This window comes from Ornithorhynchus anatinus, chromosome 11, assembly GCF_004115215.2.
Source record: "Ornithorhynchus anatinus isolate Pmale09 chromosome 11, mOrnAna1.pri.v4, whole genome shotgun sequence".
NCBI classification, from domain to species: domain Eukaryota; kingdom Metazoa; phylum Chordata; class Mammalia; order Monotremata; family Ornithorhynchidae; genus Ornithorhynchus; species Ornithorhynchus anatinus.
In genome coordinates, this window is record NC_041738.1 from 3,058,394 (window position 1) to 3,085,292 (window position 26,899).

The 26,899-nt window shown below is 58.2% G+C and overlaps 1 protein-coding gene across 3 annotated transcripts; it reads right to left on the minus strand.

Annotated features, from left to right (window-relative positions):
* Positions 1–853: 853 nt before the first annotated feature.
* Positions 854–26,606, minus strand: CCDC15 (coiled-coil domain containing 15). 3 transcript variants are annotated; one of them, XM_039913508.1, is made up of 11 exons: positions 26,521–26,606; positions 24,651–24,847; positions 23,117–23,266; positions 20,891–21,094; positions 14,073–14,195; positions 11,826–11,951; positions 6,445–6,564; positions 5,627–5,730; positions 3,135–3,305; positions 2,824–2,972; positions 854–1,524 (listed from the first exon to the last, which is right to left on the minus strand). In XM_039913508.1, exons 2-11 carry the CDS (start codon positions 24,837–24,839, stop codon positions 1,403–1,405), a joined length of 1,458 nt encoding a protein of 485 aa, XP_039769442.1. In that variant the 5' UTR covers positions 24,840–24,847; positions 26,521–26,606; the 3' UTR covers positions 854–1,402. The 3 variants fall into 3 exon arrangements, with proteins under 3 accessions (XP_039769442.1, XP_039769443.1, XP_039769444.1); XM_039913509.1 differs by lacking the exon at positions 26,521–26,606 and adding an exon at positions 25,818–26,186; XM_039913510.1 differs by lacking the exon at positions 20,891–21,094.
* Between the last annotated feature and the right edge of the window lie 293 nt (positions 26,607–26,899).

Consider the following 26,899-nt stretch of genomic DNA (forward strand, 5'->3'; position numbering starts at 1 on the left):
TGGCTCGGGGGTTACCTTCTGGCCGTCTTAATCGGGTCGGGGGAACTCCTTCCGCCGCGGGCTACCGGCCTGCCGGCTCGGCCCCGCGCCGCCCCTCCGTGGAGGGAGCCCCCGGTGTTTCGGACTTCCCCTCGCTATCGACACCGGCTGCTGCTCCGAATGGAGCCTCGGAGCGAGGGGAATCGAGACGGCCGGGGACACTGCTGGGGTTGCCGCGGCCCCGGGGGAGGCGCTCCCCGAACAGCAAAAGCAGCGTGGGCATTGGGATGCCCACACGGCCAGTAAACTCCGGTGGGGCCGGGTCCACGGGGGAGGATCCGTCAGCCGGTATCCACCCAGACAAGACGGGCCGGGTTCAAATTGCTCGTGACCCGAGCCGGGGCCTGGGCCCCAGATCTCGCGTCGCCCAAAGCTCGGGGGGCTCCCCGCCTCTCCCACCCACAGAGGCAAGGCTCCGGCCGCCCACCCTTTCCGCTCCCCCGCCCCCACGAGCCCTGTGGATCTCCTGTGGATCGACGGGTGCTAACTGGTCAGACCAGATTAAGGAGCGGTCCCGGGTAGGGCTTAGGAAGCGTCCGAGCCCCGGACGGATGTCACGCCTGGCCCGGCCGCTGGACGACCGGGTGATCTTTGGCAGTTGACTTGGGGGAGAGGATGGGAATTGGAAATAGGCTGAGAGAAGAACTGCTCTCGCGGCTTCGGGGCTGGGGCTTCCAGGTCGGTGAGGTGAAACCGGGCCTCAGTACCCCACGCAGGCGGCTCACGGAGAACGGCCGGTGCTTGCAGCAGGAAGTCAGTGTCCCCGAAGTCATCTACTCCAAGAATCACGACGGACAAATCACAACACCCACCATACGGAGGCACGTCTTTATTGCGTCTCCTTCACAGGGAGACGGGGGGTGAAGTTTCTAAGCAAGGCCTCCGCAGGCCCGGAGAAGGAAGCGGAAGAGGAGGAGACGGCGGCGGGGGGAGAAGGAGGCATAAGGGAGCAGTAGCTCCTTTCCTCCTCCTCCTTCCCTGACTTCCAGTCAGACAGGACGTTCCCCACGGCTCATCCAATTTACTCTGACTTAAAATCACCGAAAGGAGGAGGAAAACTGACACCGAATCCATCGGTCCTCCATGACCCGCTTCCCGATTAAGGGCACAAAAGGGCAGAGAATAGAGAGGATGGATTACAACTATAAAAATGGGGAGAGGGGAAAACGGGGACCAGATCCAGCCCCTGGTTATCCGTCCGGCTCCATCCGGGCTCCAGGACGCCCCGCTCGGCGGAGGTCCGGCGTCGGGAGGACGCGGCCCCTCCGCGGGGACGGCTAGCGCTCACGGCGGCCGCCCACCCGCTGCTCCCAGGTGGGGCGAGGGGGACGACCAGGCGTCGGACCGGCTTCGGCGCCCGCCGTTAGGGCTTCTTCGCCGACCGTCCGTAGGCGGCCGCGAAACCGCGGACAGCGAGGCACGCGGCCGGGCCTAGGTCGGACACGTCGCAGGAGGAGATGACCGAGCGGAGCGCCTGCGAGTACGCTGTGAACAAGGGTATCCCTGCTGGTCATCGGCGCCAGCCGCCGACCCCCGCCCCGGACCCCGCTGACGGCCGAGCCTGGCAGGAGGAGGTGGGACCACCTCAATGCCGACCCTCCCCTCTCACCGCACCTCTCTCAAGAGCCCCCTCCTTCAGGAGGCCTCCCCTGGCCAATCTCAATCCCGCCAGCCCGTCGGCCCGCTCGGCACTCACTAGAGCGCCTCACCTTCTTTCCGGTTTCCGGTTTTGACCACTGGCTTTAAAATACTCAATCGCCTTGCCCCCTCCGACCTTGCCTGATTTCCTACTATAACTTCGCTCCCTGTACCTCGACCTCGTCTATCTTGCCGCCAACCGCTCGCCCGCGTCCTCACCTCTGGCCTCGAACGCCCTCCCTCTTCATATCTGACGGTCATACTGTCCGCCTCCAAAGCCTTCCCGAAGGCACATCTCCTCCAGGAAGCCTTCCCTAACTAAGCCCTCATGTCCTCTTTTCCCACTCCCTCTGCGTCGCCCTGATTCGCTCCCTTTATTCACTCTTCCCAGGTCCCCGCAGCGCTAATGTCCATATCTATCATTTCTTTATTTATATTAACGTCCGTCTCTCCCTCCAGACTCATAACCTCGTCGTGGGCAGGGGACACGTCGACCGACTCTGTCGTATTCTCCCGGACCATCGGTACGGTGCTCTGCACAGAGTAAACCCGATTAGCTTGGATCTACCCCAGCACTTAGAACGGTGCTTGACACATAGTAAGCGCTTGACAAATACCATCATCTTATTCAGCGGAGCGCTCGATAAAAACGATCGATTTGGGTCACTGACTACAGGTTCATTTACGGCTACCGTCTGTGCCGTTAGTCTGCGAGCTCTGAGGGCAGGGGTCACGACTTAACACTCCGCCTGCACATCCCTGAGCGTCCAGGAAAGGCAGGACCGTCGGCGGCGGCCCCGGTCACCTGGAAACTACTGCCTCCATCACTCACGGGGAGATTTCCGAGCGGCTCCGCCCTGGGGTGTTACCGGGCCCTCAGATGCCAGTGTGGAGGCCGGGGGGAAGCGGGAAGCGTCGCCTATTTGGCTAAGGGAGCTTCCTCTGTCCCAGGGCGGGCAGTGGAGCTGGGCTCCCGCCCACGGTGGCATTTAGCCTGCCCGCTGGCCAAGCGGGTAGTCTCGAAAGCCCTAAGTCCGCACCCGCCGTTGACCCCAAGGTCTCCCTCTCTTCTGCCCGGTCAATAAGTGCTCCCCATTACTGACAGGGAGGCCGAGCCCAGCCCCCTCCGTCCCGGCCCGCCCCTACCTCTGTGGTTTCTGTAGAAAATACAGTTGTTGGCACACGTGTCCGGGTGGGCGTCCCAGAAGTCGGAGCCGCAGCAGCACATCGGGGGCAAGGTGACGTTGTACAGCCGGATCCTCTCCTGCATCTGGGCTCTCAGGGCATCGACGTACCTAGGGGCGGGCGGCCCGGTCAGGCTGGGTGCAGGGCGGGGGCGGGGGAGCGCGGCCCCTCGGGGAGTCGACCAGCTCCCGAGGGGACGGGTCGGGCTCCAGGGGATCTCTGCCCTACCTCTCCAGCCCCCGGGGGGGTTCCGCCTTCCCTCCCCCACGCACCTCCTGTACTCTCTGTCCTTCTGCTGCTTTCTAGTCCCTCTCGTCTCCTCCAGCCGCAGCTGGGCCATCGTTTCACATGCCTCCTCTCCGGCACGCTGGTCTTCCCGGCGGTGCGTTCCCGGGATCCTCTGCTCCTCCATCTGACGCCACTGCTCTTTCTGTTTCTTAATCCTGGGGACCGAAACCGAAGAGGGTTGGGCATTTCAATCACGAGGCAGAGGTAACATACTCTCTCACCCCGCCCCAGGGAGGCCCCCTTCTTTTAATTGGTATTTGTTAGCATTCACTATGTGCCAGGCACACTATTAAGCCCTGGGGTAGATACAAGCTAATCAAGCTGGACGGAGTCCATGTCCCACATGGGACTCCCGGGCCAAGGACGAGGGAGAACGGGTATCGAATCCCTATTGAACAGGTGAGGTAACTGAGGCGCGGGAAAGTGAAGTGACTTGTCCAAGGTCACACAGCAGACGGGTGGTTCAGAACCCAGGTCGGGCTGACTCCCAAGCCCGGCTCTACCCACCAGACCGCCCGACGAGGGCCGGGGGTTAGGTTCACCCTCGGGGCAGGGTTCTCGTCCGGATCACCCGGGCTTTAGTTCTGGGCCTCTTGGAGCAGGGATGACCGGGAATCTGTTTGGGCACAGGCTGGGATTTAGGCCCAAGAACATCCTGGTGCGGAGAGGAAGGGAGGAGGGAGAAAGGCAGAAGCTCTGCGCCCGCACCCTGGGGGCGGGGGTGGAAGGGAAGGAATGGAAGAGAGAAGCAACACTCGCTTCTTAGAGAAGGGATAGAAACTCAGAAGAGAAGTCATCTGCCTCTGAGGGCAGAGCTGGAATTGGAGTTCATCGGTCCCAGAAACGCCCAGGGGGTTGGGGGGTGAAGGGCCTGTCCCCCACCGGCCTCTGATGGGGGACAGTCCCCCTCGGAGGGACCACGGCTACCATGCCAGAGGCCTGCCCGGAACTCCCCTCCAAGCCAGGACGTTTCTTGGCTAAATAATAATAATAATAACGTTGGCGCAGGTCCCAGAGCACCCTGACAGATTGTTCCGGGGGTAGGACTAGATGACCCCCAGGCCCTCTGCGGTCCTGGGGACCGGTCTGAATGGGAAGGACCTGAGGTTCCACTGCACTGGCTCTGGCCACTGTGATTGTGGGGCTCTTCCCTGCGGACAGGAAACGTGTCTCGAGCGCCTGTTGTATTTTCCCAAGTGCTCAGTGCACTTGCACTCAGTGGGCATTCGGTAAATACCACAAAAATCATTTTTTTTAGTGCCCTCAGGCCCCCGGGATGAAAATAACCTGCTAAGAGTGACCGAAGAGAAACTGCCACTTAGCCTGGTGGGACAGAGAAGGAGGAAACGGCGGCGGGCCGGAAACCTAAACGATTGGAGAGGAATCGAGTCTCCCCCGCTCCCTAGCCGGGCCGCCACGCTCGGCCGCCCACTCTCCAGCTCGACTCTCCCAGGCTCACGAGGGGGCATCTGGGGGCCTCGCCTGGTTGGGGCGCAGAGAGGGGACGCTCCTCCGAGGCCGAAAGGGGAGTATCTCTTCCAGACCGAGGCTATCTACTGAGAAGTGGAAGTTTCACTGGCTCATTATCCTAACGAGCAAACCCCCTGCAAACAAGGAAGTCTGGGCTGCTGCGCTGCATGTCCTTCGGTGGTGGCCAAACAAATGAGCGTTCAGGTGGATTTTAATTCATCATAAGTACGCTGTCTGCCCCTTTCTTTTGAGCACTGATGAGGAAGGGGGAAGGAAGAGGGGGGGAAGAAGGGCAAGGGGGAGAAGGGAAGGGACTTTCCCAAAGACCCAGTGGACGGAGGATCTGGCGGTCAGAAGGCCCGTGTTCTAGCCCCAGCTCTGCCCCACTCAGTGGATACGGCGTGGCCCTGGGAATCAGAAGGTCATGGGTTCTAATCCCGGCTCCATCACTTGTCTGCTGTGTGACCTTGGGCAAGCCACTTTACTTCTCTGGGCCACAGTTCCCTCATCTGTAAAATGGGAATTAAGACTCTGAGCCCCATGTGGGACAGGAATTGTGTCCAACCTGATTATCTGTTATCTACCCTAGTGCTTAGAACAGTGCCTGGCACACAGCGCTTAACAAGTGCCATAATTATTACTATTATTAACCTCGTTGAACCTCGCTTTCCTCCTTTATAAAATGAGGAATATGATAACTGCTGGCTGTTCCTCTGGCTGTAAGCCCCGGGAGGGGTTGTTCACTCTGATTATACTCTATCTGTCCAGCTGCTTAGCACAGAGTAAGTGCTTATTAAGTGCCCTGGTTAATATTACCTGCCCTACGTGACCCCCCACCCCGTGGGCAATCCACTCTCTGCCTTCATTTCCATTCCCGCCTGCCAGTCGCCAGGTCTGCTGTGGGGAGGGAGGACCGGACCGGACAGCCCCGCCTCTGTCCGGAGGCCGCAGCTCCTTCGCAAGAGCAGTGGGGAAGAACAACTCACGCTTGGGCCGGGTCTCTTACTTTTCGCTTTTCCTCTGATGCTCCTTGAGTCTCTGGCGCTCCTTCACCTGCTCCCTCTCAAGACCCATGAAAAGCCGCCGGTATTGCAGGAACTGCTTCTGACGCTGAAGGGGCGGGGAAGAACGGTTAGCTGCCGACGGCCTGCCCACCCTAGGTTGGGGGATCTGGGCCCCCAGGGACCGGACAGGGTCAGGACTCGGCAGGGCTTTTGCTCCCGGAGACCACCCTTGAAGGAGGAACCACTACGCCGCCGCCTCACAGCAAAGCCAACACCGCCTGGAGGGGGCAACGGGACGAGAGCGGGGCCAGACGCAGAATCCCGCTCGCCGGAGATCCAATTCCAGGCCCTCGGCTCCCTCCTCCATCGCCCCGACTCGGGAGAACCGCTGCTCCCTCAATGGGGTGAAAGGACCAAAATGGTGGCCAGCCCCTGAAACCACGGCGGGGGTGCCCCCCGGGGCCTGATATTTCGGTTGGTCTGGACGACCTGTTTTGGCTTCTTGAGCAGGGGGCCTGAGAGGGCGGGGAGAAGCACTTGGGAAGAGCTGCACAAAACTCAACCCTCTCTCAAGAAACACCCCCGGGGAGAAAAGAATAAACGACCCTCTGCTCAGAAGGCAGGTGCTCAATAAATACGATCGATCCATCGACTGACTGATCTCCGAGATTCCCGAGCTCGGGGCTGGACAGGGTCCCTGAGCCCGGAGTGCCGGAGGAAGCCACCCCTTCCAGCTCCACTGCTCGGGGGGAGCCCGCAGAGAGGTTCCCGCGGCTCCAGGCCGGCTTAGGGCCCCGCCAGCGAGAGCGCTGGGACGTACCTCATTCTTGGCTTCCTCTTGCTCTTTCCCAGGCTGTAGGACCAGCGGAAGTTGGGAGTTGGTGCTGGCCCCTGAATGATGTCGACTCGGGGAGGACGCCCTTCTGGGCTCAGGATGAGTCTGGAAGAGAGCCCAACGTCTCATCAGTTCCCGCGCCTCGATTTCCTCCTCTGTAAAATGGAGATGCAGCATCTACTCTCGCCGCCTCAGACCGGAAGCCCTGCGTGGGACTGGACTTTCTGACCCGATGGTCTTCTCTCCACCCCGATGTTGAGCTCAGGGCTCTCGCTCTGCCTCTGTCAATCGATTCTTTAGACTTCAGCTTTGATCTGGGCCTCACCGGGAAAAGTCTAAAACACTCAAGAACAGATCCGGGGACTCACGGGTCGACACCGAAGGGCGTCTGGGCAAGGGTCAGTGGCCCGGTCTTGTGGGCTTGCCAAGGCAGCCCTCCTGCCCTGTAAGAGCTTCCTGCCTCCCACCGGTGGCCCAGGGCCTCTCCTCAGGCTCCGATCGGGGCCGGATGGCCAACCCGGTTTCCTGGATTCATCCATGTTCCTTGTTGGGCGATGGCAAAGGAGGCGAGAAACGCTCCTGCGGATGAAAGGGACGACGAGGAGAGAACAGGCGGAGAAGCAGGGGGGCCTCGGGATGGTTTGGAAATTCTCTCTAGCTGCAGCTTAGCGGGAAACACCCTGAAAGACTGACTGCACCCGTTTGGTCCCGTCCCATCATCCCGTCCAGAAATAATAATAATAATTAGGGTATTTGTTAACTATGTGCCGAGCACTGTACTAAGCACTGAAGTAGCTACAAGCTAATGGGGTTGGACACAGTCCCCGTCCCACACTGGACTCCCGATCTTAGTCCCCATTTTATAGATGAGGTAACTGAGGCACCGCGAAGTAAAGCGACTCGCTCGAGGTCACCCAGCTATGGCGGGGCTGGGATTAGAACCCAGGTCCTTCTGACTCCCAGGCCCGTGCTCTAACCATGAGGCCCCGCTGCTTCTCCGGGCAGCAGTTTCCACTCCTGCTCTGGGGGGACTCTTGATAAGGAGGGAGCAAGTGCGCACAGCCCCGGGGCCGTGGTCTCCCCTGCTAAAGTGGGCACGGAACGCACCTCGGGCTTCAGCTGGACTCTCCCGAATACACAGGGCCGCGTACGGCAAACACTGCACGGCCGACCGGTGGGTGCTCGATAAATATCATTCCCCTCCCACCCTCACCCAGCTATTTATCGAGCCCCTAGTGAGGGCAGAGCACTAAACCTTCTGCCTGGAAAGTTAAGGAAGGAACCCGGTCTCTGCCCTGGAGGAGTTTACATACTCGGACCCGGGCGGGCTACTGGAAGCTACGGCGTTATCTGAATGCCAGGGTGGTTTCAGACACCGCCTGACAAGATCTTATCGGGACAGATAAAGGTCAGCCGCGGAGAGCCGTCCCGAGACCTCGACACCGTGTCGGAGATTTTATAAAAGGATCTGACATCGTCGGACCACAACTCTGGCAACCGCCGAACACACAGAGTGACCCGGATGAGACGGCTACTCCGGGAAGGCGCCGGATGGGTCGACGGGGGATCGAAGGGGCCGTGAATGACCCACCCAGAGGAAGGCTAGATTGCGAAGCGGGTCTGGTCTGGGAGGGTGCTTTCTCCGCTGCCGTTCTTGAAGACGTAACAAGAGTCTCGGAACGTAGTGTCAGAACGGGCTTTCTTCCAGCCCGACAGGCCGAGCGCATCCTTGAACGTCTCTGAGGCGATCATCCATGAATGCCGATGCAGACTCTTCAGGCAGACAGACAAGAGGATGTGCAGAGATGGGCGCCACCGTGGGCCGATCGACGTGACGACTGCCGAGGTTACGCCCCAGCCTGCCCACCGAGGAAACTTCCACCCACCCGAAGATCGTCACCGGTCACCCGGAAGCTCACGGGAAGCAGCCTGGCCTAGTGGATGGAGCACGGGCCTGGGAGTCAGGAGAACCTGGGTTCTAATCCCGGCTCCGCCGCTTGTCTGTTCTGTGAGGCTTCACTTCTCTGGGCCTCAGTTACCTCACGTGTAAAATGGGAGCCCCTCGTGGGACAGGGACTGGGTCCAACCTGATTAACCTGTATTGACCCCGGCACTTAGTATAATGCCTGGCACATAGTAAGCGCTTTACAAATACCACTTTAAAAAACAATTAAGGCACCTAATTCTGCTACCTAGGTAGTATGCTATCCTACGATACCCAAAGAGGCAGAAAAACAAATCAAGAAGGCCAGCAACTGAAAATTGACAAGAGCTAGGCGAGAAGTTTCATTCCTAACTGGATGAGGCCTAAGAGCAAGGGGTGGTGTCAACCTTTCAGTACGACAGTAAGACACGGAACTACCAAGACGACACATGTGACTTCCTCGGCAGTTTCTGAAGTGCCACCCAAGTACCACGTTCAATATCAGAAGGCATCAATGTCTCCATCTTACTATTTAAGCTCACACTCAAATATAAACTCCCTCCCTCCTACCTGGAAATGATTTCAGTGGCCATCTCCCCTGCTCGAGCGTAAGCTCTTTGAAGGCAGGGATCATGTCTACCGACTCTTCTGTGCTCTCTCAAGCAGTCGGTACCGGGCTGGGAACGACAGGCGCTCAATAAATGCGATTAGTTGACTGTTTAGCCACAAGATCAGCAGCAGTGACGTGGCGATGCTCACGGCCTCTCAGCCCCTCCGGGAGGGATGTGAGAGGATGACTGACGATAGCGGGGTACCCCAACAGCGGATGGAGAACTCAAAACGGGACCTAGTCAGAGAGAAGGAACACTGAAAAGGAGAAGAGTCTCGAGCAGAGTGGTTAAGCAGTAGGTTGTTGAGAGCGGCAAAAGTCGACAGACCAGTCTGACGGGAGACGGTCGTGTGAGAGGGATGGTTCTCCTCAAGCGGAAGCTTCAGGAAGCTCGGGGAACCGAGGCGCAAACACAAAGTCAGCGAATGACAGTTTTGCAGGTGGCCAAATACACCCCTCTAGCCAAGAACAATCTTTTCACGCACACGATGTCGAAGAGAATGTGTTGTGCACACATGGGAATGAGCTCACCGTCATCTTGGAAAATGAAGATGAGAAAGAGGGAGAGAAAAGGATAGCAGGGGAGGGGAAAGGGCGAGAAAGAGACGGATGCCTTTCTGAGAATTCCCAACAGATTTCCCTGCTCCCTGTCACGTTCCTGTGGAACAGCTATGGAGCCCTCTGATCTCGTTTCATCGAAAGAGAAACCGAGGCAGAAAGCGGGGAATGAGTCTCCGGAGCTGCCTAAAAGCAGCAGTACACGAAGGAGCCGATCCGGTCTCCTAACTGTTGGCCTGGGGTTCGGTGTGCTCAAACAAACTGCCTCCCGCAGGTTCCTGGAAGGAATCCCGGAGAAGAGGAAGCGAGCGCGCACGATCCTGTCCTGAAGATGTTCTCGGAAAACAGTTGCCTGGAAAAGTTTTCCCATGACGATGAATAAGACGGAAAGAGAAGAAAGGTATTAGACCACAGGCCCATTCTGAGCCCCGAAAACCAAAACCTTTGCCTTCAGGCTAAGGGAGGGGATTTGGTCTTTTTGGGGTGGGTGGGGTTTGTCTTGATCGAGCGCCATGTTTTGTCCTCTGGGAGCAGAATCGATCAAATCTCTGTTTTTATCATTCTTGTGCTCACACTGTTCGGGTCCACGCTGTATTTGTTAGAGGGAAAGTCGAGGATGTTAGCAGACTCCAAAAGAGGCACAGTGTGGCTTAGTGCAAAGAGCCCAGACTTGGCAGTCGGAAGGCTCAGATCCTCAGCCTGGCTCCGGCACATGCCTGCTGTGTGACTTTGGGCAAGTCCCTTACCTACTCAGGGCCTCAGTTTCCTCAACTGTAAAAATGGGAAGATGCCTGCCCTCTCCCTCCCCATTAAAATGTGGGCCCCACGTGGGATAGGGGCTGTGTCCCAATCAGTTTATATCTACCCCAGCAGTTAATATAATAAGCTCTTAACAAATACCACAGTTATTATTATTATGCATAATAATAATATGTAATTATAATAATAATGGATTAAAATCGGTCCTTGAGTACTGGGTATAAGACCCTTGAGGGCTGGGATCATGCCTTTAAGCTTCGGTACCCCTCTGAATGCTTACTAGAGTCCTCGACATACAACAGGTGCTCTATAAAGACCACTCATTGACAGAGTGACGAGGGGCACGCCGGGCTATTAGCGGGAGCAGCAGGGTTACTGGCTGGCCCACTAGTGACTAGGGTGGATGTCAGGAGGGCATTTCCACCAGGTACTCTGGTGCCACTGTGAGAGACCAAATCTGGGGCCGGGAGGGTCTGATCCAGTGACGACACTGATCGGGGGTTCACATTCTCATACATTCGGGAGCTAATTCGCCCCTCCAGAAAGGCACCAAAGCCACCCTTCGTAGCCGATATCTCTCCTAATGTTCGGCCGCGCAGTCCTGGGCCACCTCAGGCCCTTCGGTGGCCGGGGGTGACGGCTCCTGAGAATTCCTGGAGGGGCGATCCTGCATCTCGGGGGGCGATCAGGCACGGGTGGGAGTCTCAAAGGAGAGTCCGAAGTCCCTGGGCATTTGATGGGACTACAAGGCTCAGAGGTTCATCACATCCACCAGGCCCCATCCCTATCCCAAGGAAGGGGCTGGGCCCCGGGACTCCTGCCCCGCAGCACTCTGAAACCGCCTGGAAACAGTGCGGGTAGGTGAGAGACAGCCTGGAAGGAGAAAGAGGGAATGAGTCACAGCTGCAGAGGGAGAAGAAAAGGGTAGGACGTCCCAGGCCGGGAGGCCCCTAGGTAGTTGGTCCGCTGAGGTCCAGAGAGCTGGGGAGAAGGACGGCGGTCACCCCTCGGGGCGGAGGGAGGGAGGGAGAGAGGGAGGGCGGGAGGCACTCCCTAAGCACAATTCAGCCTCTGTGCCCGGATCGGGGCCGGGCGGTCCGCTGCACCTGGTGGCATTTACGAGTCAGGGCCCCGGCCTAAGTCACGACGACAATCTTGGCACCCGAAGAGGGCTGAAACTGCCCCAGGGGAGAGTCCCGGGGGAGGGGGGAGCAGGAGGCAATGGCATCCCTACGGGGCATCCCACATTCAGTCATCCTATTAAGACTGGTGTCCCTCTAGAGCCCCAGGGAAGCAGCTCACCCTGCCTAGAGCGATTCCCAGCGGCAAACCTGTCGGTTCCATCACCAGTGGCCGGCCCCCAAGACTCACGGCACGGGCGCGGGCCGCAGCGTGCCCTCTCCGCCCCCACGGGAGCCCTCCTCCCCAATCCAGGCCCACCTCCAGGCAGAGAAGGCGCAGGTCCAGGCCCAGGCCCAGGCCCATGCTAGGACAGCTCACGTCCATCTCCTCTACCTGCTCTCCGGGGGAGGTTTGATCCTGAAACTCCGCGGGAAGGTCCTGGAAACCCTGCAGGGGCAAATGGTCCCCCGCCTCCTCGGCCGCCGGCCCGGATGGCAGCTGGCGCGTTGGGCTTGGTTCCTAAGAGAGAATGAGAATACACAGTGCAACTAGCCGGCTAGGATGGACCTCCAGACCTCACGAGGAGCCCTGGAGCCTGAGGTCATCCCGATGGGTGACTACGAGTAGTCGGGCACCGTGCCCCATAGACAGGTGCTGCACGATGGGAAGTGCCAGGCTTGCTGACTGCCGACGCCCTCACGCTTGGGGCCGACAACATTACCGGACAGCTTAACTTAACCGTCCAGGGGACGTGGCGCATCTGCAGAGCTGGAATAAACCCACCAGGCCGGAGCACGTTCTCGCCTGAGGAAGAAGCACACTCGTGGGAACGGACAGGCTCTTCCGGGACGTGGAAACCAGTCAGACCCCCAGACGAGGGAGGGGGTGAGGGCTAGGGCATCGCGCAGGGGGCGTCCCGAGCCCATCCCCACGTACTGCTCCCCAGGGGCTTCACCTGGGAAGTCTCTCTGCCGGGGAGGCAAACGCGCCGCCTAGACACAGGCGGGGTGATTCCACCACCGGGGCCCGAGCAGCCACCTCCGCCGTCTACAACCAGTTTACGGAAGCCTGCTATCTGAGGCCTCGTCTTCCGCCTGTTGGGAAGGGTCTCTTCTGGGCAGGCCGGGGCTCCGTCCCCAAACCAGCAGCGGAGATGGCTGCGGCCCGTTCCCCTGCATGGCTCCAAGACGGGCTGGGCTCAGGGTCCTCTGGCCTGAGGGGCCAGGGGAGGACCCACAACCACGGCTGTTGGATTACTAGGCAGCGTTGTGGGTTTTCAGTGCTTCTGGATACTCAAGGTGACAAGGAGCTCCCACCCTGCCTGGGCACGGTGGGTTCTGCCACGACCCTCCATTCATTCCATTACATTTACAGAGCGCTTGTGTGTAGAATACTGTACTAAGCGCTTGGGAGAGTACAATACAACAGTAAACAGACACCTTCCCTGCCCCCAACAGGCTTACAGTCTAAAGAGGGGACAGTCTACAAGGGGGGACCGACTCTGCTGCCCAATCCGGTTGACTCTGGGTCCCTGGAGAATGGGAAAACACAAGTAGGGCTCTCGGAGCCCAGAGGCCAAGCTAAGAGAAGCAGGGTGGCCTAGTGGATAGAAGGACCTTGGCCCGGAGGACAGAGGACAGGCCTAGGAGTCGGAAGGACCTGGCTTCTAATTCTGGCTCCGCCACTTGTCTGCTGTGTGACCTCGGACAAGTCCCTTCATTTCTCTGCACCTCGGTTACGTCATCTACAAAATGGTGATCGAGACTTTAAGCTCACTGTAGGACAGGGACTGTGACCAACCTGATTAACTTCTATCTTCCTCGAGGCTTAGTACAGTGCCTGGCACATAGTAAGTGCTTAACAAAGACCATTAGAGAAAGAAAAAACAGAGTCACTTGGTAAAACCCAGCCCATGGCGGGCTGCCATTTTAGGTGGCTCAGCGGAGGTGCTAATACACTCCTCAAAAACTGAGTTTTGGAGAGAAGGGAAGGATCACGGCCGCTGCCCCGGGTGCAGCCTGGCACGGGCTTGGATGCCACGGTCCCTGCGTTCAATGCCCGGGGCTTTCCAGCAGCACTTCCTGGGCTTTTCTGAGAAGGCGGGTGGCGCACTGCCCCACCACATTCTTGAAAGAGCATCGGGGGGTGTGTGTGGGTGCAGGAAAGGGCGAGGGGGAGGGTTGGGGAGTAGGAGGGGGGACACGGAAGGGGAGGAGCACCTGCCCCGAGCTCCAGAACCACTAGCTACAGCTCTGGGGGAAGATAAGACAGGAGGGAGCCCGCGGGGGGCAGAGAACGGGGAGGTCCAACAGGAGATTCACCTCCCACCTTCCCAGCAGGAAGGAAAGGGATCAAGGACGGCCGGTGGATGGGGATGGGACAACTGGGAGAGGGCCCACCGGGCTCCCGGCCTAGGGGACCCCAGTTGAGAGGCAACAGGAGCTCACTGAGGGTGCTGCGGGGGGTCTGGTGGGTTGTTGGGGGCTCTCAAGGATGGAGGGGAACCGGACGGTGGCACAGTTCAGATCCGGGCCCTCCAATTCCCCAGCCTGAAGCCACACGGGCCAAGGCGCTGCACTGGCTTGCGGGGAGACGGGAGGGAGGAAGGATGGCCGGGGGACAGTGGAGCTCATAGGTTACCTCTCGGGTGGGACTCCCTTCCCAGCCGACTCCGGGAAGCTCCGGCGGGAAACTCTGCTCTCGGCCCCCCGAGGTTTTGCAGGCTGCCAGTCGGCGGCGGACTTGTCTCATAGTCTGGCTGAGCTGCCGGAGGGGGCAGGGGAGAGGGGGCGAGGAGAGAGAAAGAAACCAGGGAGGGTGAACGGGGTTAAAGCGGCTGCCTCCCAGCTGGAAAAGACGCCTCCTTCTATTAACGCCGTGCCGGCCCTCACCCGAGGATTAGTCTGAAAGGAGACTTTCACGCAGGGGGGTGTTTTCTCACAACAATATCATTCTCCTTATTCCGGGAGGTCGAGATGGATTTCATCATTTTATCTGGAAGGCGCTGGAGACGCAGGACAGTCGCAGCGGTGGAAACGTGACCTCCCGAGGCTGCTGGGGCAGGCCCGGGGCCGAAAAATCCGAGTGACCCACCCGGGGGCTACCAAGCTAGCCCTTCCTGTCCCCGCCTGCCCGCGAGCTGCAGCTGGATGCCCTCGGCCCTCCCAACCCCGCGCAGCTCCCGATATCCCTGAAAACCACCCCGACCCCCATCCCGGACCCGAACCAAATTTTCTCCAGAGTAAAAGACTCCCTCTCCTACTTGCCTACCGTGATTTCCTCCGTCACCTTCCTCAAGATCCACCTCCTCCCGAAGCCTCCCCCAGCTTGACTCTAAGCCCCGGCCCCCAGGACTCAAACCAGCACTCCAGACACATGCTGACCGCGTGAGATGTGTTTTGCGAGTGTTGTAACTCATCACGCTCTTCCCTCCCACCCCCAGCCCCCCATATCCATTCCAGACTTGAAAACAAGCCTGGGTCCTTGACCTGAAGGATAAAAATAAAAAAATTAAAAATCAGGAAGGTCTTGGAACACAGACGGTCAGGCAGAGGGTCTGCCTCTTCTTGAGGCTCATTTCTGGTTGGATTTTGCGGGGGAAGCTGGGTCGGGGAGGGGAACCCTGGGCAGCCTGGCTGCAGGCAGTCCCTGCTGGGCCTGGCCCAGGAGGAAGAATTGGGGCTAGGCCAGAAAGAGACTGGGAAGCAACGAGAAAAAGTGTTTTTTGGTAGGGGAAATACCATTTCTGTGCATTCACAGAGCCCGAAAAACCATTTGTTGGAAAGCAGCGTGGCCTAGTGGATACAGCCTGGACCCGGGAGTCAGAAAGATCTGGGTTCTACTCCCAGCTCCGCCACATGCCGGCTGCGTGATACTGGGCCAATCATTTCACTTTTCTATGCCTCAGTTACCTCATCTGTAAAATAGGGATTAAGACTGTGAGCCCCTCTTCACCAAGCCCACTCCTCCCCCCTTCGAAATTCAGACCCAACCCAGGGCTGCTCCAGACTGCTCCCCAAGAGTCCAGCGAACGGGAGAAGGAAGAAGAGAAAAGGTACTTGAGGAACGCAGAGTGCCCAGGTGGGACCATGAGCCCCGAATGCACTCGCTCTGAGCCCCGAATCTGGAAATTCTGGCCACCATCAGGTACGCTCTCACGGATAGGAGGTTCCCCCCCGTTCGGCTGCCCCGGTGATGCCACGCAGACCCTCCCCAGCCCGCGCCCGTTCGCCCCACCGGCTCTCCCGCGGCGGTGACTACAAATGTTCCGCCCGGGCAGAGTTAGGGTCCGGGCAGCCCGGGATTCTGCCTCCAACTGCGGCCACGGCACGCCAGCTGGAAGCCGGCTCATGCCTGCCCTCCTGGATAGCCATCCTCACCCTAGTCACTGACTGGCCGGTCTAAACCTTGCCCTCTGGAGAAGCAATGTGGTCTAGTGGAAAGAGCACGGGCCTGGGAGCCAGAGGACGTGGGTTCTAATTCCAGTTCTGCCAGCTGTCTGCCGTGTGATCCCGGGCATAATTTCTCTGTGCCTCGGTTGCCTCATCTGGAAAACGGGAATTCAATCCTACTCCCTCCTACCTAGACTGGGAGGCCCACGCAGGACGGTACCTGGGTCCAACCTGATTATCTTATGGCTACTCCAGCACTCGACAGTGATGGGCACATAGTAAGGACTTAACAGATACCAACGCTATCAGTAACTCACGACAGACTCGCCCGTTCATTTACTTAGCCTAAATTCAAGCACCAGGTATCATCTACCCTGGATTAATCCCCATCGTGTGACTTTTATCTCCGTACCTCAGTTGAGCCATCTTAACTTTCCCCTCACCATCATCATAATAATATTATTCTTATCGACGGGGTATGCGCGAAGTCCTTATTGAATGCCAAGGGCCGGGGTAGATACAAGATAATCGGATGGGATGCTGTCCCTGTCCCGCCCGGGGGTCACATCCAAGAGAAGAGGCATCTTATTCCCATTTTACAGATGAGGAAACTAAAGCCCAGAGAGGTGAAGTTGCCAGCTCAAGGTCACCCAGCAGGCAAAAGGCAGCGGCGGGGCCAGAGCCCGGGTCTCCTGACTCCCAGTCCCGAGTCCGTGCGAGGTCAGGGTCTGGGTCTTGTTTTCGTCTCACTGCCCGGACCGGGGCCGTGCGCTCAAGAAGGCTCTCGGTAAATACTGCGGAAGCCCGGGCTCCCCGCTTGAAAAGTGACATTTGTTTTTTGTTCTGCGCAGCCCTGGGCCTCCCGAGCCGGCCGGCTTCGGCCCGGCTAAGGGGATCAGGGCCGAGCCGCCCACAGTACACAATGAGGCGTATGTGCGGCTGAGGTTACGCCGAGAGCAGGGCCGTGGGCTACGCCTCCTTTTACTACTTGCCAAGTGGGCGGCGGCCGAGCCCCACCCCACCAGGAGCCAGGATGAAAGTCCCCATTGTGCCGACTCCGGAGAAGGGGTCTGGAAACGCCGCAGAGCCTCGAGCTTCACACGGCAGGGCCCGGAGCGGTGGCGAGGATCGGACCGGGCCTTCCCCGCTCGCTACCCAGTCGACGTCTCCTCGGACTTCAGCTTCCTCGGGGTGGGGAGGGGCGCGATCCTGTCTGCTAACTACTGTCCCCTTTCAGACAGTCACCACTTGTCTGCTGTGTGATCTTGGGCAAGTCACTTCACTTTTCTGGGCCTCAGTTACCTCATCTGTAAAAGGGGGATTCAGACGGTACGCTCCATGTGGGACGGGGAACGTGTCCAGCCCGATCTGCTCGTATCTATCCCAATGCCTGGTACGGCGCGTGGCACACAGTAAGCACTTAACAGTTACGTTATTATTATTACGATGGAGTACTTACTGAACGCAGAGCGCTGTACTAAACAGTTGGGAGAGTACAACACAACGGAGTTGGTAAAACGTGATCTCTGCCCCCTGGGACCTTACAGTCTAAAGCGGGCGGGCTAGATTGGAGTAGGAAATCAGTGAGGTAAAGCAGGAGCGGGGTGAGCTGGTTGCCCTGAAGTCGTTGCTAAGGAGTTTCTATCTGATGCAGAGGAGGACGGGGAACGATTGGAGGTTTTGGAGGAACGGGGAGATGCGAACTGAACAGCTTTTTATAAAAGTGCTCTGGGCAACAGGACTGGATTGGAGAGAGAAGTGGCTGATGCAGCCGTCGAGGCGGGATAAGTACTTGGATCAGCACAGAAGCGGTTTTGACGGAGACGGAAGGGATTTTAACGGCACTGTGAAGGTAGAACAGACAGGCTTGGGTGACAGACTGAAAATGTGGGATAAATGAGAGGGAAGAGTCGAAGATAATGTCCCGATCACGGGCTTCTGAGACTGAGGGGACAGCGACGTTATCTACGGTGAGGGAAAAGACTTGGGGAGGATGAGTTCTGTTTGGGACATCTCTCGGGCGCTCAGCACAGGTTCTGTACCCAGTAAGCACTCACTGACTAGCGGTATTTACTGAGACCCCGATGGGTGCGGTATTCTATGGGTGCGTTTTGCCAGCTGGGTCCTCCTGTGGGTCGTCTACACAAGAGCGGCGGCTTCGGGTTCCTTCGTGAGGTTCTTCGGCTCCAAGAAGAACTCTGTGGTTTTTGTGAGGCAGGATAAGTCGGAGCAGGAACAGTCGGCCCAGCCAACAATCTCAATCCATCCGTCCACAGGAAGGTCCGGCACTCGGGGGCCCCCGCAGAGGCGGGCAGGCGTCACGGGCGACCTCGCTTCCCGGGAGCGGCCGGAAGAAGGGCCGGCTTACGGAGAGCCTCGAGTAGAGGTCGGAAGGTCCCTCCCGGCTGCATTCTACGAAGGGACTGACCCTTCGCTTGGGCTTCCAGGAGACCCGGGGCGAAGCCCAAGTTCCGGACCTCGCTGGGAGGCACAGAGGGTCCCATCCACCTCTGCCGTGACGGGTGGGACCGTCACTTGTCCGCTGTGTGACCTCGGGCAAGTCACTTCACTTCCCCGGGCCCCGGTTACCTCATCTGTAAAATGGAAATGGCGACTGAGCCCTTAGTGGGACAGGGACTGTGTCCGACCTGGGCTGGACGGGATCGGGAGAGACGGCCTCAAGATCTGTGCCCTTCGGGCAGACTCCTGAGACTCTGGGCCCGGGGGATGTTTTTTGAGAAGCAGCATGGCCGAATGGAAAGAGCAGGGGCCCAGGGTTCTAATCCCGGCTCTGCCAACTGCTTGCTGTGGGACTTCTCCGTGCCTCATTTACCTCATCTGTAAAACGGGGATTAAATACCTGTTCTACTTCCAACTTAGACTGCGAGCCCCAGGCAGGAAAGGGATTGGGTCCGACCTAACTAACCTGTCCCTACCTTAGTGCTCAGGACAGTGCTTGACACACAGTAAGTGCTTACCAAATCCCGTAGAAAGAAAAGAACACCTTCATTTGGGCCTAAAGTCATCCAGGCCTCCAACTCCTCTGGAAATCGCCAAGATTGGATCATCTACGTGGAGAAAGCCAACCAGCTGGCCTCAGGACCTCTTACGGTGCCTGGACCCCAGCTCCTGTTTGGTCTTGCTTCCTTTTTTTTTTTTAAATGGTATTTATTAAGCGCTTACTATGCTCCAGGCACCGGTCTGAGCGCTGGGGTAGATACAGATTTATCAGGTTGGACAGAGTCCACGTCCCACATGAGGCTCACAGTCTTAATCCCCATATTACCGATGAGGGAACTGAGGCCCAGAGAAGTGAAGTGACTTGCCCAAGGTCACCCAGCCGACAAGGGCAGAGCTGGGACTGGAACCCAAGTCCTTCCGACGCCCAGGACCGTGTTCTTCCTTTGGCTTCCGTGGAAAAATTGCGGCCGGTCCCACGGAGAGCGACCGCGGCGGCCCGGAGGGGGCCGATCCGCACCCGGGGCACGGTGGGGGCCGACGGGTCCAAAGGGATCTCTTGGGTGCACCCGCCCGGAAGGAGAGGCCGGTTGCCTGCAGCCGCCCTGAAGACTCCGCCGTCGCGGGCCCAGAATAAGCGCGTTTCCGGGGCTCACGGCGACCGCCGCCAACTTTTGGAACGTCACGACGACGACGGCGATGTCGGCAGGCGTCCAGTGACACCTAGTGGATCCTGCCACGACCGGAGGTGAGGGATCGGGGAGGGACCCGCTGAATAGGTTGCGGCTTTGCCTCCGAGGGGACCTGGCTTTCCTCCTCCGGCTGGCCCGTTCTTGCCTCCGGGCACACAAAGCCCACGACCGGTCTTCTCCGGAAGCCCTCCCCTTCGGTGCGGGGCACTCCTCCAAGGAAGTTCAGAGTACAATCTGCCCAGCGGGCACGTGACCGGCAGGGACGCAAGTGGTGCTGGCCAAACTCCCAGCGCTCCGATCCGTCTCTTTGTGCAGGTTCTGACCACAGGGTCTTTGTGACTAGACCACGCCTCACCTGCCATTTCCACCGAGACTTCGTCATCCTCCTCAAACGCCCCCTCTCTTCGGACCCCTCCTTTAGCTGCCCGCCTCCCCGGCAGAAACGACTCGCTCCGAGCACAACGGAGACTGCATCTACGACAGACCACCACGCTTCCCACTTTCAAACTAAAATTCCCTCTCTTCCAAGAGGCCTTCCCCGACTAACCCTCATTTCTCCTCCTGCCTCTCCCTTCTGTGTCTCCTATGCACCTGGATCTGAACCCTTTCAGCACTTGATATTCACCCCGACCTCAGCCCCGCCGCGCTTGTGTCCGTGGCCTTAATTTATTCTCCTCCTCTAGACTATACGTTCGTTGTGGGCAGGGAAGGGGTCTATTGTTAGATCGTACTCTCCCAAACGCTTAGAAGAGTGCTCTGCACTCAATAAATACCACTGATTGATTGGTTCCAGGCAGTCTGCATCTTACACGTCGGCTCTTCTCACCTCTTCTCCCCAGCTCACCTACCTGGACCTCGCTCTCGTCTCTCTCTCCTCCACACCTCCGGCTCACGCTGTTGTTCCGGCCTGGAATTCCCACCCCACCCTGATCTGGCAGCCCACAGCTCTCCCCCAGTTCAAATCTCTCCTAAACACCCACTGTCTCCGGCACGTTTTCCTCAATTAACACCCAGCACCCTAAATCACATCTACCTAGCAGCCACCTCCAGAACTTACAGACTGATTGATGCCCTCCCTCAAAAATGTGGACAGATATATATATGTAAAAATTAATTCCCCGGTCAAAGTGTTTATCCTGATGGGCCTATTTAAAAAATATTTTTAGGCCTGTCTCCCTGCTCCTTGTGGGCAGGGAATGTGGCTCGTGCTTTTGTCGGCCTTTCCCAAGAGGTCAGCGCAGTGTATCGCCCCAGAAGGGGGTTCTGGAAGACGATTACTCCGACTGCCACCGTCCTATCCGCCACCACCGCCATCGCCGTCGTGTTCCCACTTCTCCTGCCGGCCCCTCTGCCAGGTGCAGGCCCACTGCTGAGCCGGAGCCCGCGTTAGCACGGGACCCGCCAAGAAGCTACTCACAGCCCGGGCTCGCTGTTGAAACAACGTGTCACCGGCCTGGTCTCCCTCTAGCTCGTCGATCGGCGGCTGCGGGGGGGGCCCGCCGGCCGTGGAACTGCAGATGGCGGCCTGCCCACGGCTGCGGTAGACGCACGTGTTCCTCTTGTAGGCCAGAAGCGGGGCTGAGGCCAAGGTCTGCAGGGCCATGGAGCCTTCTTTTTCCGCCTGAACGTGAGAGAACGTGAACAGCGAGTGAGTCCACAGTCCTGGCCACCAGACCTCGCGGGCAGACGTATGGTGCCCACCACCGAGGACCCAGTGGTGAACGATCGCCTGCTCGTACAGGGAGAGGGCAGACAAGCCTAGTGGATAGGGCACAGGCCTGGGAGTCAGAAGTACCGGAGTTCTAATCCCGCTCCGCCACCTGTTGTGCGACCTTGGGCAAGTCGCTTACTTCTCTGTGCCTCGGTTCCTTCAACTGTAAAACGGCGATTGAGATGTGGGACAAGGACTGCATCCGACCTGATTAGCTTATAGAGGCAGCGTGGCCTAGTGGAAAGAGCACGGGCCTGGGAGTCAAAGGACATTGGATTCTAACCCCGATTCTGCCACTCGCCTACCGTGTGACCTTGGGCAAATCACTAAACTTCTCGGTGCCTCAGTTACCTCATCTGTAAAATGGAGATTCAATACCTGCTCTCCCTCCGACTTACTCTGTGAGCCCTGGGTGGGACAGGGACCGTGTCGGACCTGATCATCCTGTATCTCCTCCGGTGCTCAGGACAGCGCTCGACACATAGTAAGCACTTCACAAACCCCACAGTTGTTATTACTGCATCAACCCCAGCACTTACTACAGTGCGTGATAGATAGTAAGAGCTTAACGAATATCAAAAAAACAAACCAAAAAAAAGGGAAACGTCACGTAAAGGAACTGATGCTATCGCTGATGGCTTGGGAGCACCACTCACAGTCTCCGGTCCCTGCCGGTCACGTTTCCGTTGAGCACGGAACGCAACGGACGAGCAAGCAGGTACAGGGGCGGGCAGGCTGCCGAGTGCCCAGGGGATCCGACCCGGCAAAACCCATTTACGGGCCGCGACCACGGCACGGAAACACCGCTGGCCCGCGGCATTACCAACCGACGACCGCCGGGCTCTTCGCTGCCCAAATGAGTCAGCTTTTTTCCAGGGTTCTTCAAGTCGCCCTCGGGGGCTTCTTCAAGTCAGAAACCTTCACCGCTGAAGCCTAACCCCAACGGGCATTCCCCTGCTTCTGGCTGTTCCGCCCTGCTCCCACCTGACCCTCACTCGAAAGGGTCTGGGTACTAAAAGCCACAATCCTTAAACCCACGTGCGTTGACAATTTCCCAGCCCTAGAGGTGAGAGCCCAGTCTGATCTCTCAGACGAGCTCTCCGATAATCAGGTGCCTAAAACTATCAGAACAGACTGGTCTCTGCTTTAGAAGGCTCTGCCTGAAGGCAGGGGGCTGAACTACTTGGCTTCCAGAATTCTTCCAGCCCGATCGTCTGTATCCCAAAACCACACAAGCTGCACTAGGAACCTAGGGCTGAGGGAAGAGACAGAGATTGTGGTCTTACCCTCCAGAGGAGAACTTACCGACAGAGACAGCAGATACACAAACAAAATTAAAGACGCAATCTGTCCTCACTCAGCGGCCGTTCTCACTATCGGTTTTGGAAAGGATGCCGTCGGGGAATTTGGGATTGGTTCTGAGATAGTGTGCGTCTGTCCGGCTAGGACACACTGCATTACTGGAAGAAACAGTTCTGCCCACGCGCTCAGGCGACGGACATGACCCATCACGCGTCTTTTCCTTAACGTGGGATTTGTCGGGAAGGGAACCCCTGCGTTACGGGAGAGCTCTGGGTAAAAAGTCAAATGAAAACAAACTGAACGAGAGCTGGGGGGTTACTGGAAAGACTGGGATTCACTTGCAAAGGTCAGTAGGTTTTTAATAGCTCTCAAGAAGGGGAAGGATGTGGTTTGATGAAGGGGGTGGAGAAGGGGGTGGGGGGGGGGGAGGGAATCAATGACAGATTTGAGACCTGAAACCACAGGAACTAGCAGTGGTGTAAGAGCTATTTATTGAGTACCTACCGGGTGCTGTGCACTGAACTAAACCCTCAGGAAAGTAGAGCAGATGTCTATGACATATTCCTTGCCCACACTGAGTTTACAACTCTAATGGGGGAAGACTGACACGATCCATTAAGGAGAACTTACCGCTTCACAGGCCTTTTGGAGCTGCTGTTTTAACCTCAGCTTGATCCTCTGATTTACTCTGCGTTTCACCTGTCCCTGGAAGCGTTTCAGAGTCTCCTGTTTTGTCTTCTCTTGCTCCTTCAGCTTCTCTTCTATCAGAAACGCGGAAGCCTTAAGAGGGAAAGGCAGAAAGTGAGCTCGACTTCTGGGCAGCACTACCTACCCCAGCCTAAAGAAGAGGGGTCTAGAGGACAGTCTGGAAAGGAAAAAGGAAAAGAGAAAGAGGCTCCTGTGTCTCTAAACCAATCATTACGAGCAGGGATCACGTCTACCAACTCTTCTGTACTCTCTCAAGCACCCAGTACAGGGTTCTGCACAAAGAAAGCACTCAATAAATATCACTGAGTTGTAGAACTCTGGAGTGGCCACTTAGGGGTGGTGGGAAAAAGAGAAGGCAAGAGAGGGAAGAGCACCACTTTCAAAAACCCATAAAAGGGACGCGAATAGGGAAGGTCGAAGATTTTCTTTCCTTGGAGACCGATTAGGAGAACGTCAAAGAGCGAGAGGAGTCAGTACCAGACTATTCGGTTAAATCCTTTCCTAACGCAAAGGCTTGAAGTCGGATGAAGGCTCAGTCCACACACCTGAAGCCTCCAGGGGGACAGAGAGCAGAAACTTATTGCCTTGAACTCTCCCAAGTGCTCGGTACAGTGCTCTGCACACAGTAAGCATTCAGTACATACCACCGATGATTATAGACAGCTAGGACTTACTCAGGGGTGACCTGCTATGGCCACAGCTGAGATTTCTTGGATGTGGAACCCCAATTCAGGTCAATTCAGGCACATTCACAGTCCATCTGACGTGCAGGCTATTATTCCCCAAGGTGGTCCCACGTGGGACAAGTTCAGTGTCCAATCTGATTATCTGCGCCCTATTCCAGACCTTCGAAGATGCCTTTACTAGCCACATGCCCTCCTAGCGCCTTCTTGCTGTGACTCGATCTCGTCTATCTCGCCGCTGACCCCTCACCCACGTCCCGGCTCTGGCCTGGAACACCCTCCCTCGTCCTATCTGACAGACGACTGTTCTTCTCTCTTTCAAAGCCTTATTAAGGGACCTCTCCTTCGTTGGTTAAGCCCTCCTTGCCTCTTCCACTCCCTTCTACGTCCCTTGATTTCCTCCCTTTATTCATCCCTCCTCCCAGCCCCACAGCACTTACATACATAACTATAATTTTATTTATATTAAGGTCGGTCTCCCCCTCTAGACTGTGTCTGCTATATTGTCAGGCTGTACTCTCCCAAGAGCTTAGTGCAGTGCTCTGCACACAGTAAGTGCTCGGTAAATATGACTGAGAGGTCACACTGCATCTCCTCCTCCCACGAGTCCCTGTTAGCCAAGTTGGGTCTGGGTCGGCTTGACCGATACGTGGCCAGGGGTCGCCCCAGGTGTGGGTACCACGTCAGGCTCGGCTCAGGCTGGACACCCCCCCACCCAACTGTGGCCTGACAGGGCACCGACGTCTACCTCTCTGGGGTAAGGTGGCACTCACAAACGCCGGGTTTTCCTCTGGGTTACCGCCTTGCGGGGCGCACTCCACCCAGGCCCCAACGGGGGCCACAGCCTGGTTCCTCTCGGCCAGGACCGCCAGCAAGGTCCGGCTCTTCTCTTCGAGGGTCCGGGCCCGGAGCAGCCTGGGGATGCTGTGCTGCCTCGTTGGGGGCACCATCTTGACGGGCATCGGGGGTCCTGGGCGGGAAGAAGACACATAATAATAATGTTGGTATTTAAGCGCTTACTATGCATCGAGCACTGTTCTAAGCACCGGGGTGGATACGGGGTAATCGGGTCGTCCCACGGGAGGCTCACAGTCTTAATCCCCATTTTACAGATAACTGAGGCACCGAGAAATTAAGTGACTTGCCCCAAGTCACGCAGCTGATAGGTGGCGGAGCCGGGATTAGAACCCATAACCTCTGACTCCCAAGCCCGGGCTCTTGCCACTAAGCCACGCTGCTTCTAAGGACTGGACAAGAGCTCGGGCCCACAACGGCCCGGGGCCCGGAGCAGCTGGGGATGCTGGGCTGCCTCGTTGGGGGGCACCACCCTGACGGGCAGCGGGGATCCTGGGCGGGAGGAAGACACATAATAATAATGGCGGTATTTGTTAAGCGCTTACTATATGCAAAGCACTGTTTTAAGCGCTGGGGGGGATACAAGGAGATCAGGTTGTCCCACATGGGGCTCCCAGTTTTTAATCCCCATTTTACAGATGAGGTAACTGAGGCCCAGAGAAGTTAAGTGACTTGCCCAAAGTCACAGAGCCTCTAAGGCCTGGACAAGAGGTGGGGGCCCGGGGCAGCCTGAGGATGCTGTGCTGCCTCGTTGGGGGTACCATCCTGATGGGCATCGGGGGTCCCGGGGGGGAGGAAGACATATATCAGGGAGTCGGGCAGCCTGGGGATGCTGTGCTGCCTCACTGGGGGCACCACCCCGATGGGCATCGGGGGACCTGGGCAAAAAGAAGACAAATATTAGGGTGTCAGGGCAGCCTGGGGATGCTGTGCTGCCTCTTTGGGGGCACCATCCTGTTGGGCATCGGGGGTCCCGGGTGGAAGACACATATTGGGGCTTTTATAGACGAGAGCGGAGGGCCCGGGGCAGGCTGCGGATGCTGTGCTGCCTCGCTGGGGCACCATCCTGATGGGCATCGGGGTACCTGGGCGAGAGGAAGACACAAATTAGGGTGTCGGGGCAGCCTGGGGGTGCCGTGCTGCCTCGCTGGGGGCACCACCCTGATGGGCGCCGGGGGACCTGGGCAAAAAGAAGACACGTATTAGGGTGTCGGGGCAGGCTGGGGGTGCCGTGCTGCCTCGCTGGGGGCACCACCCCGATGGGCATCGGGGGACCTGGGCAAAAAGAAGACACGTATTAGGGTGTCGGGGCAGGCTGGGGGTGCCGTTGCCTCGCTGGGGGCACCATCCTGATGGGCATCGGGGTACCTGAGCAAGAGGAAGACACAAATTAGGGTGTCGGGGCAGCCTGGGGGTGCCGTGCTGCCTCGCTGGGGGCACCACCCTGATGGGCATCGGGGGACCTGGGCAAAAAGAAGACACGTATTAGGGTGTGGGGGCAGGCTGGGGGTGCCGTGCTGCCTCGCTGGGGGCACCACCCGATGGGCATCGGAGGACCTGGGCAAAAAGAAGACACGTATTAGGGTGTCGGGGCAACCTGGGGGTGCCGTTGCCCGGCTCGGGGCACCACCCTGATGGGCATCGGGGGTCCCGGGGGGGAGGAAGCCACGTATCGGGGCTTGTAAGGACCGGCCGAGGGGTCGGGCCCAGAAGGGCCGGGGGCAGGGGGTGGGAGTCCGAAGGGAGGGAAGGGGGAAGGTGCAAGGGGGGGCGGGTCGGGCTCCTCACACGGAGGCTGGCGGCGAGAACGGCTCCCTCGGGGCCCCGCTGCTTGTCGGGAAAAACAGGCCAATGGGCCGCCCCTCGACGTCACTTCCGGCCCGGCCAACGAGGGGGCGGCCAAGGGGGAGGTCAAAGGGCGGGGGTGGGCGTGGAATGGGCCCCGGGCCGGGCCTGCTCGCAGGCGCCTTGGCGGAGCCCTTGCTCCGCGCACACCCCCCGGCTAAACGCTCGGAACGGCCCGCTCGGCCACACACACCATCCCCGTGGCCGAGCTGCCCATTCCAAGCGCCCAGGACAGTGCCCTGCCCATAGGAAGCGCTCCATAAATACCACTGAATCCCCGCCCCACCACGGCCCGAACGGGGGGAGACAGACAACGAGAAAC

What these genes read in the sequence shown, in the direction of transcription:
- CCDC15 (XM_039913508.1), bottom strand. Translation starts at nt 24,839, where the DNA reads ATGCCCGTCAAGATGGTGCCCCCAACGAGGCAGCACAGCATCCCCAGG. An exon ending in AAACCTCCCCCGGAGAGCAG is followed by an intron (nt 6,565 to 11,825) that starts GTAGAGGAGATG and finishes GCTCTCTTCCAG; the next exon opens with ACTCATCCTGAGCCCAGAAG. An exon ending in CATCAGAGGAAAAGCGAAAA is followed by an intron (nt 3,306 to 5,626) that starts GTAAGAGACCCG and finishes TTCGGTCCCCAG; the next exon opens with GATTAAGAAACAGAAAGAGC.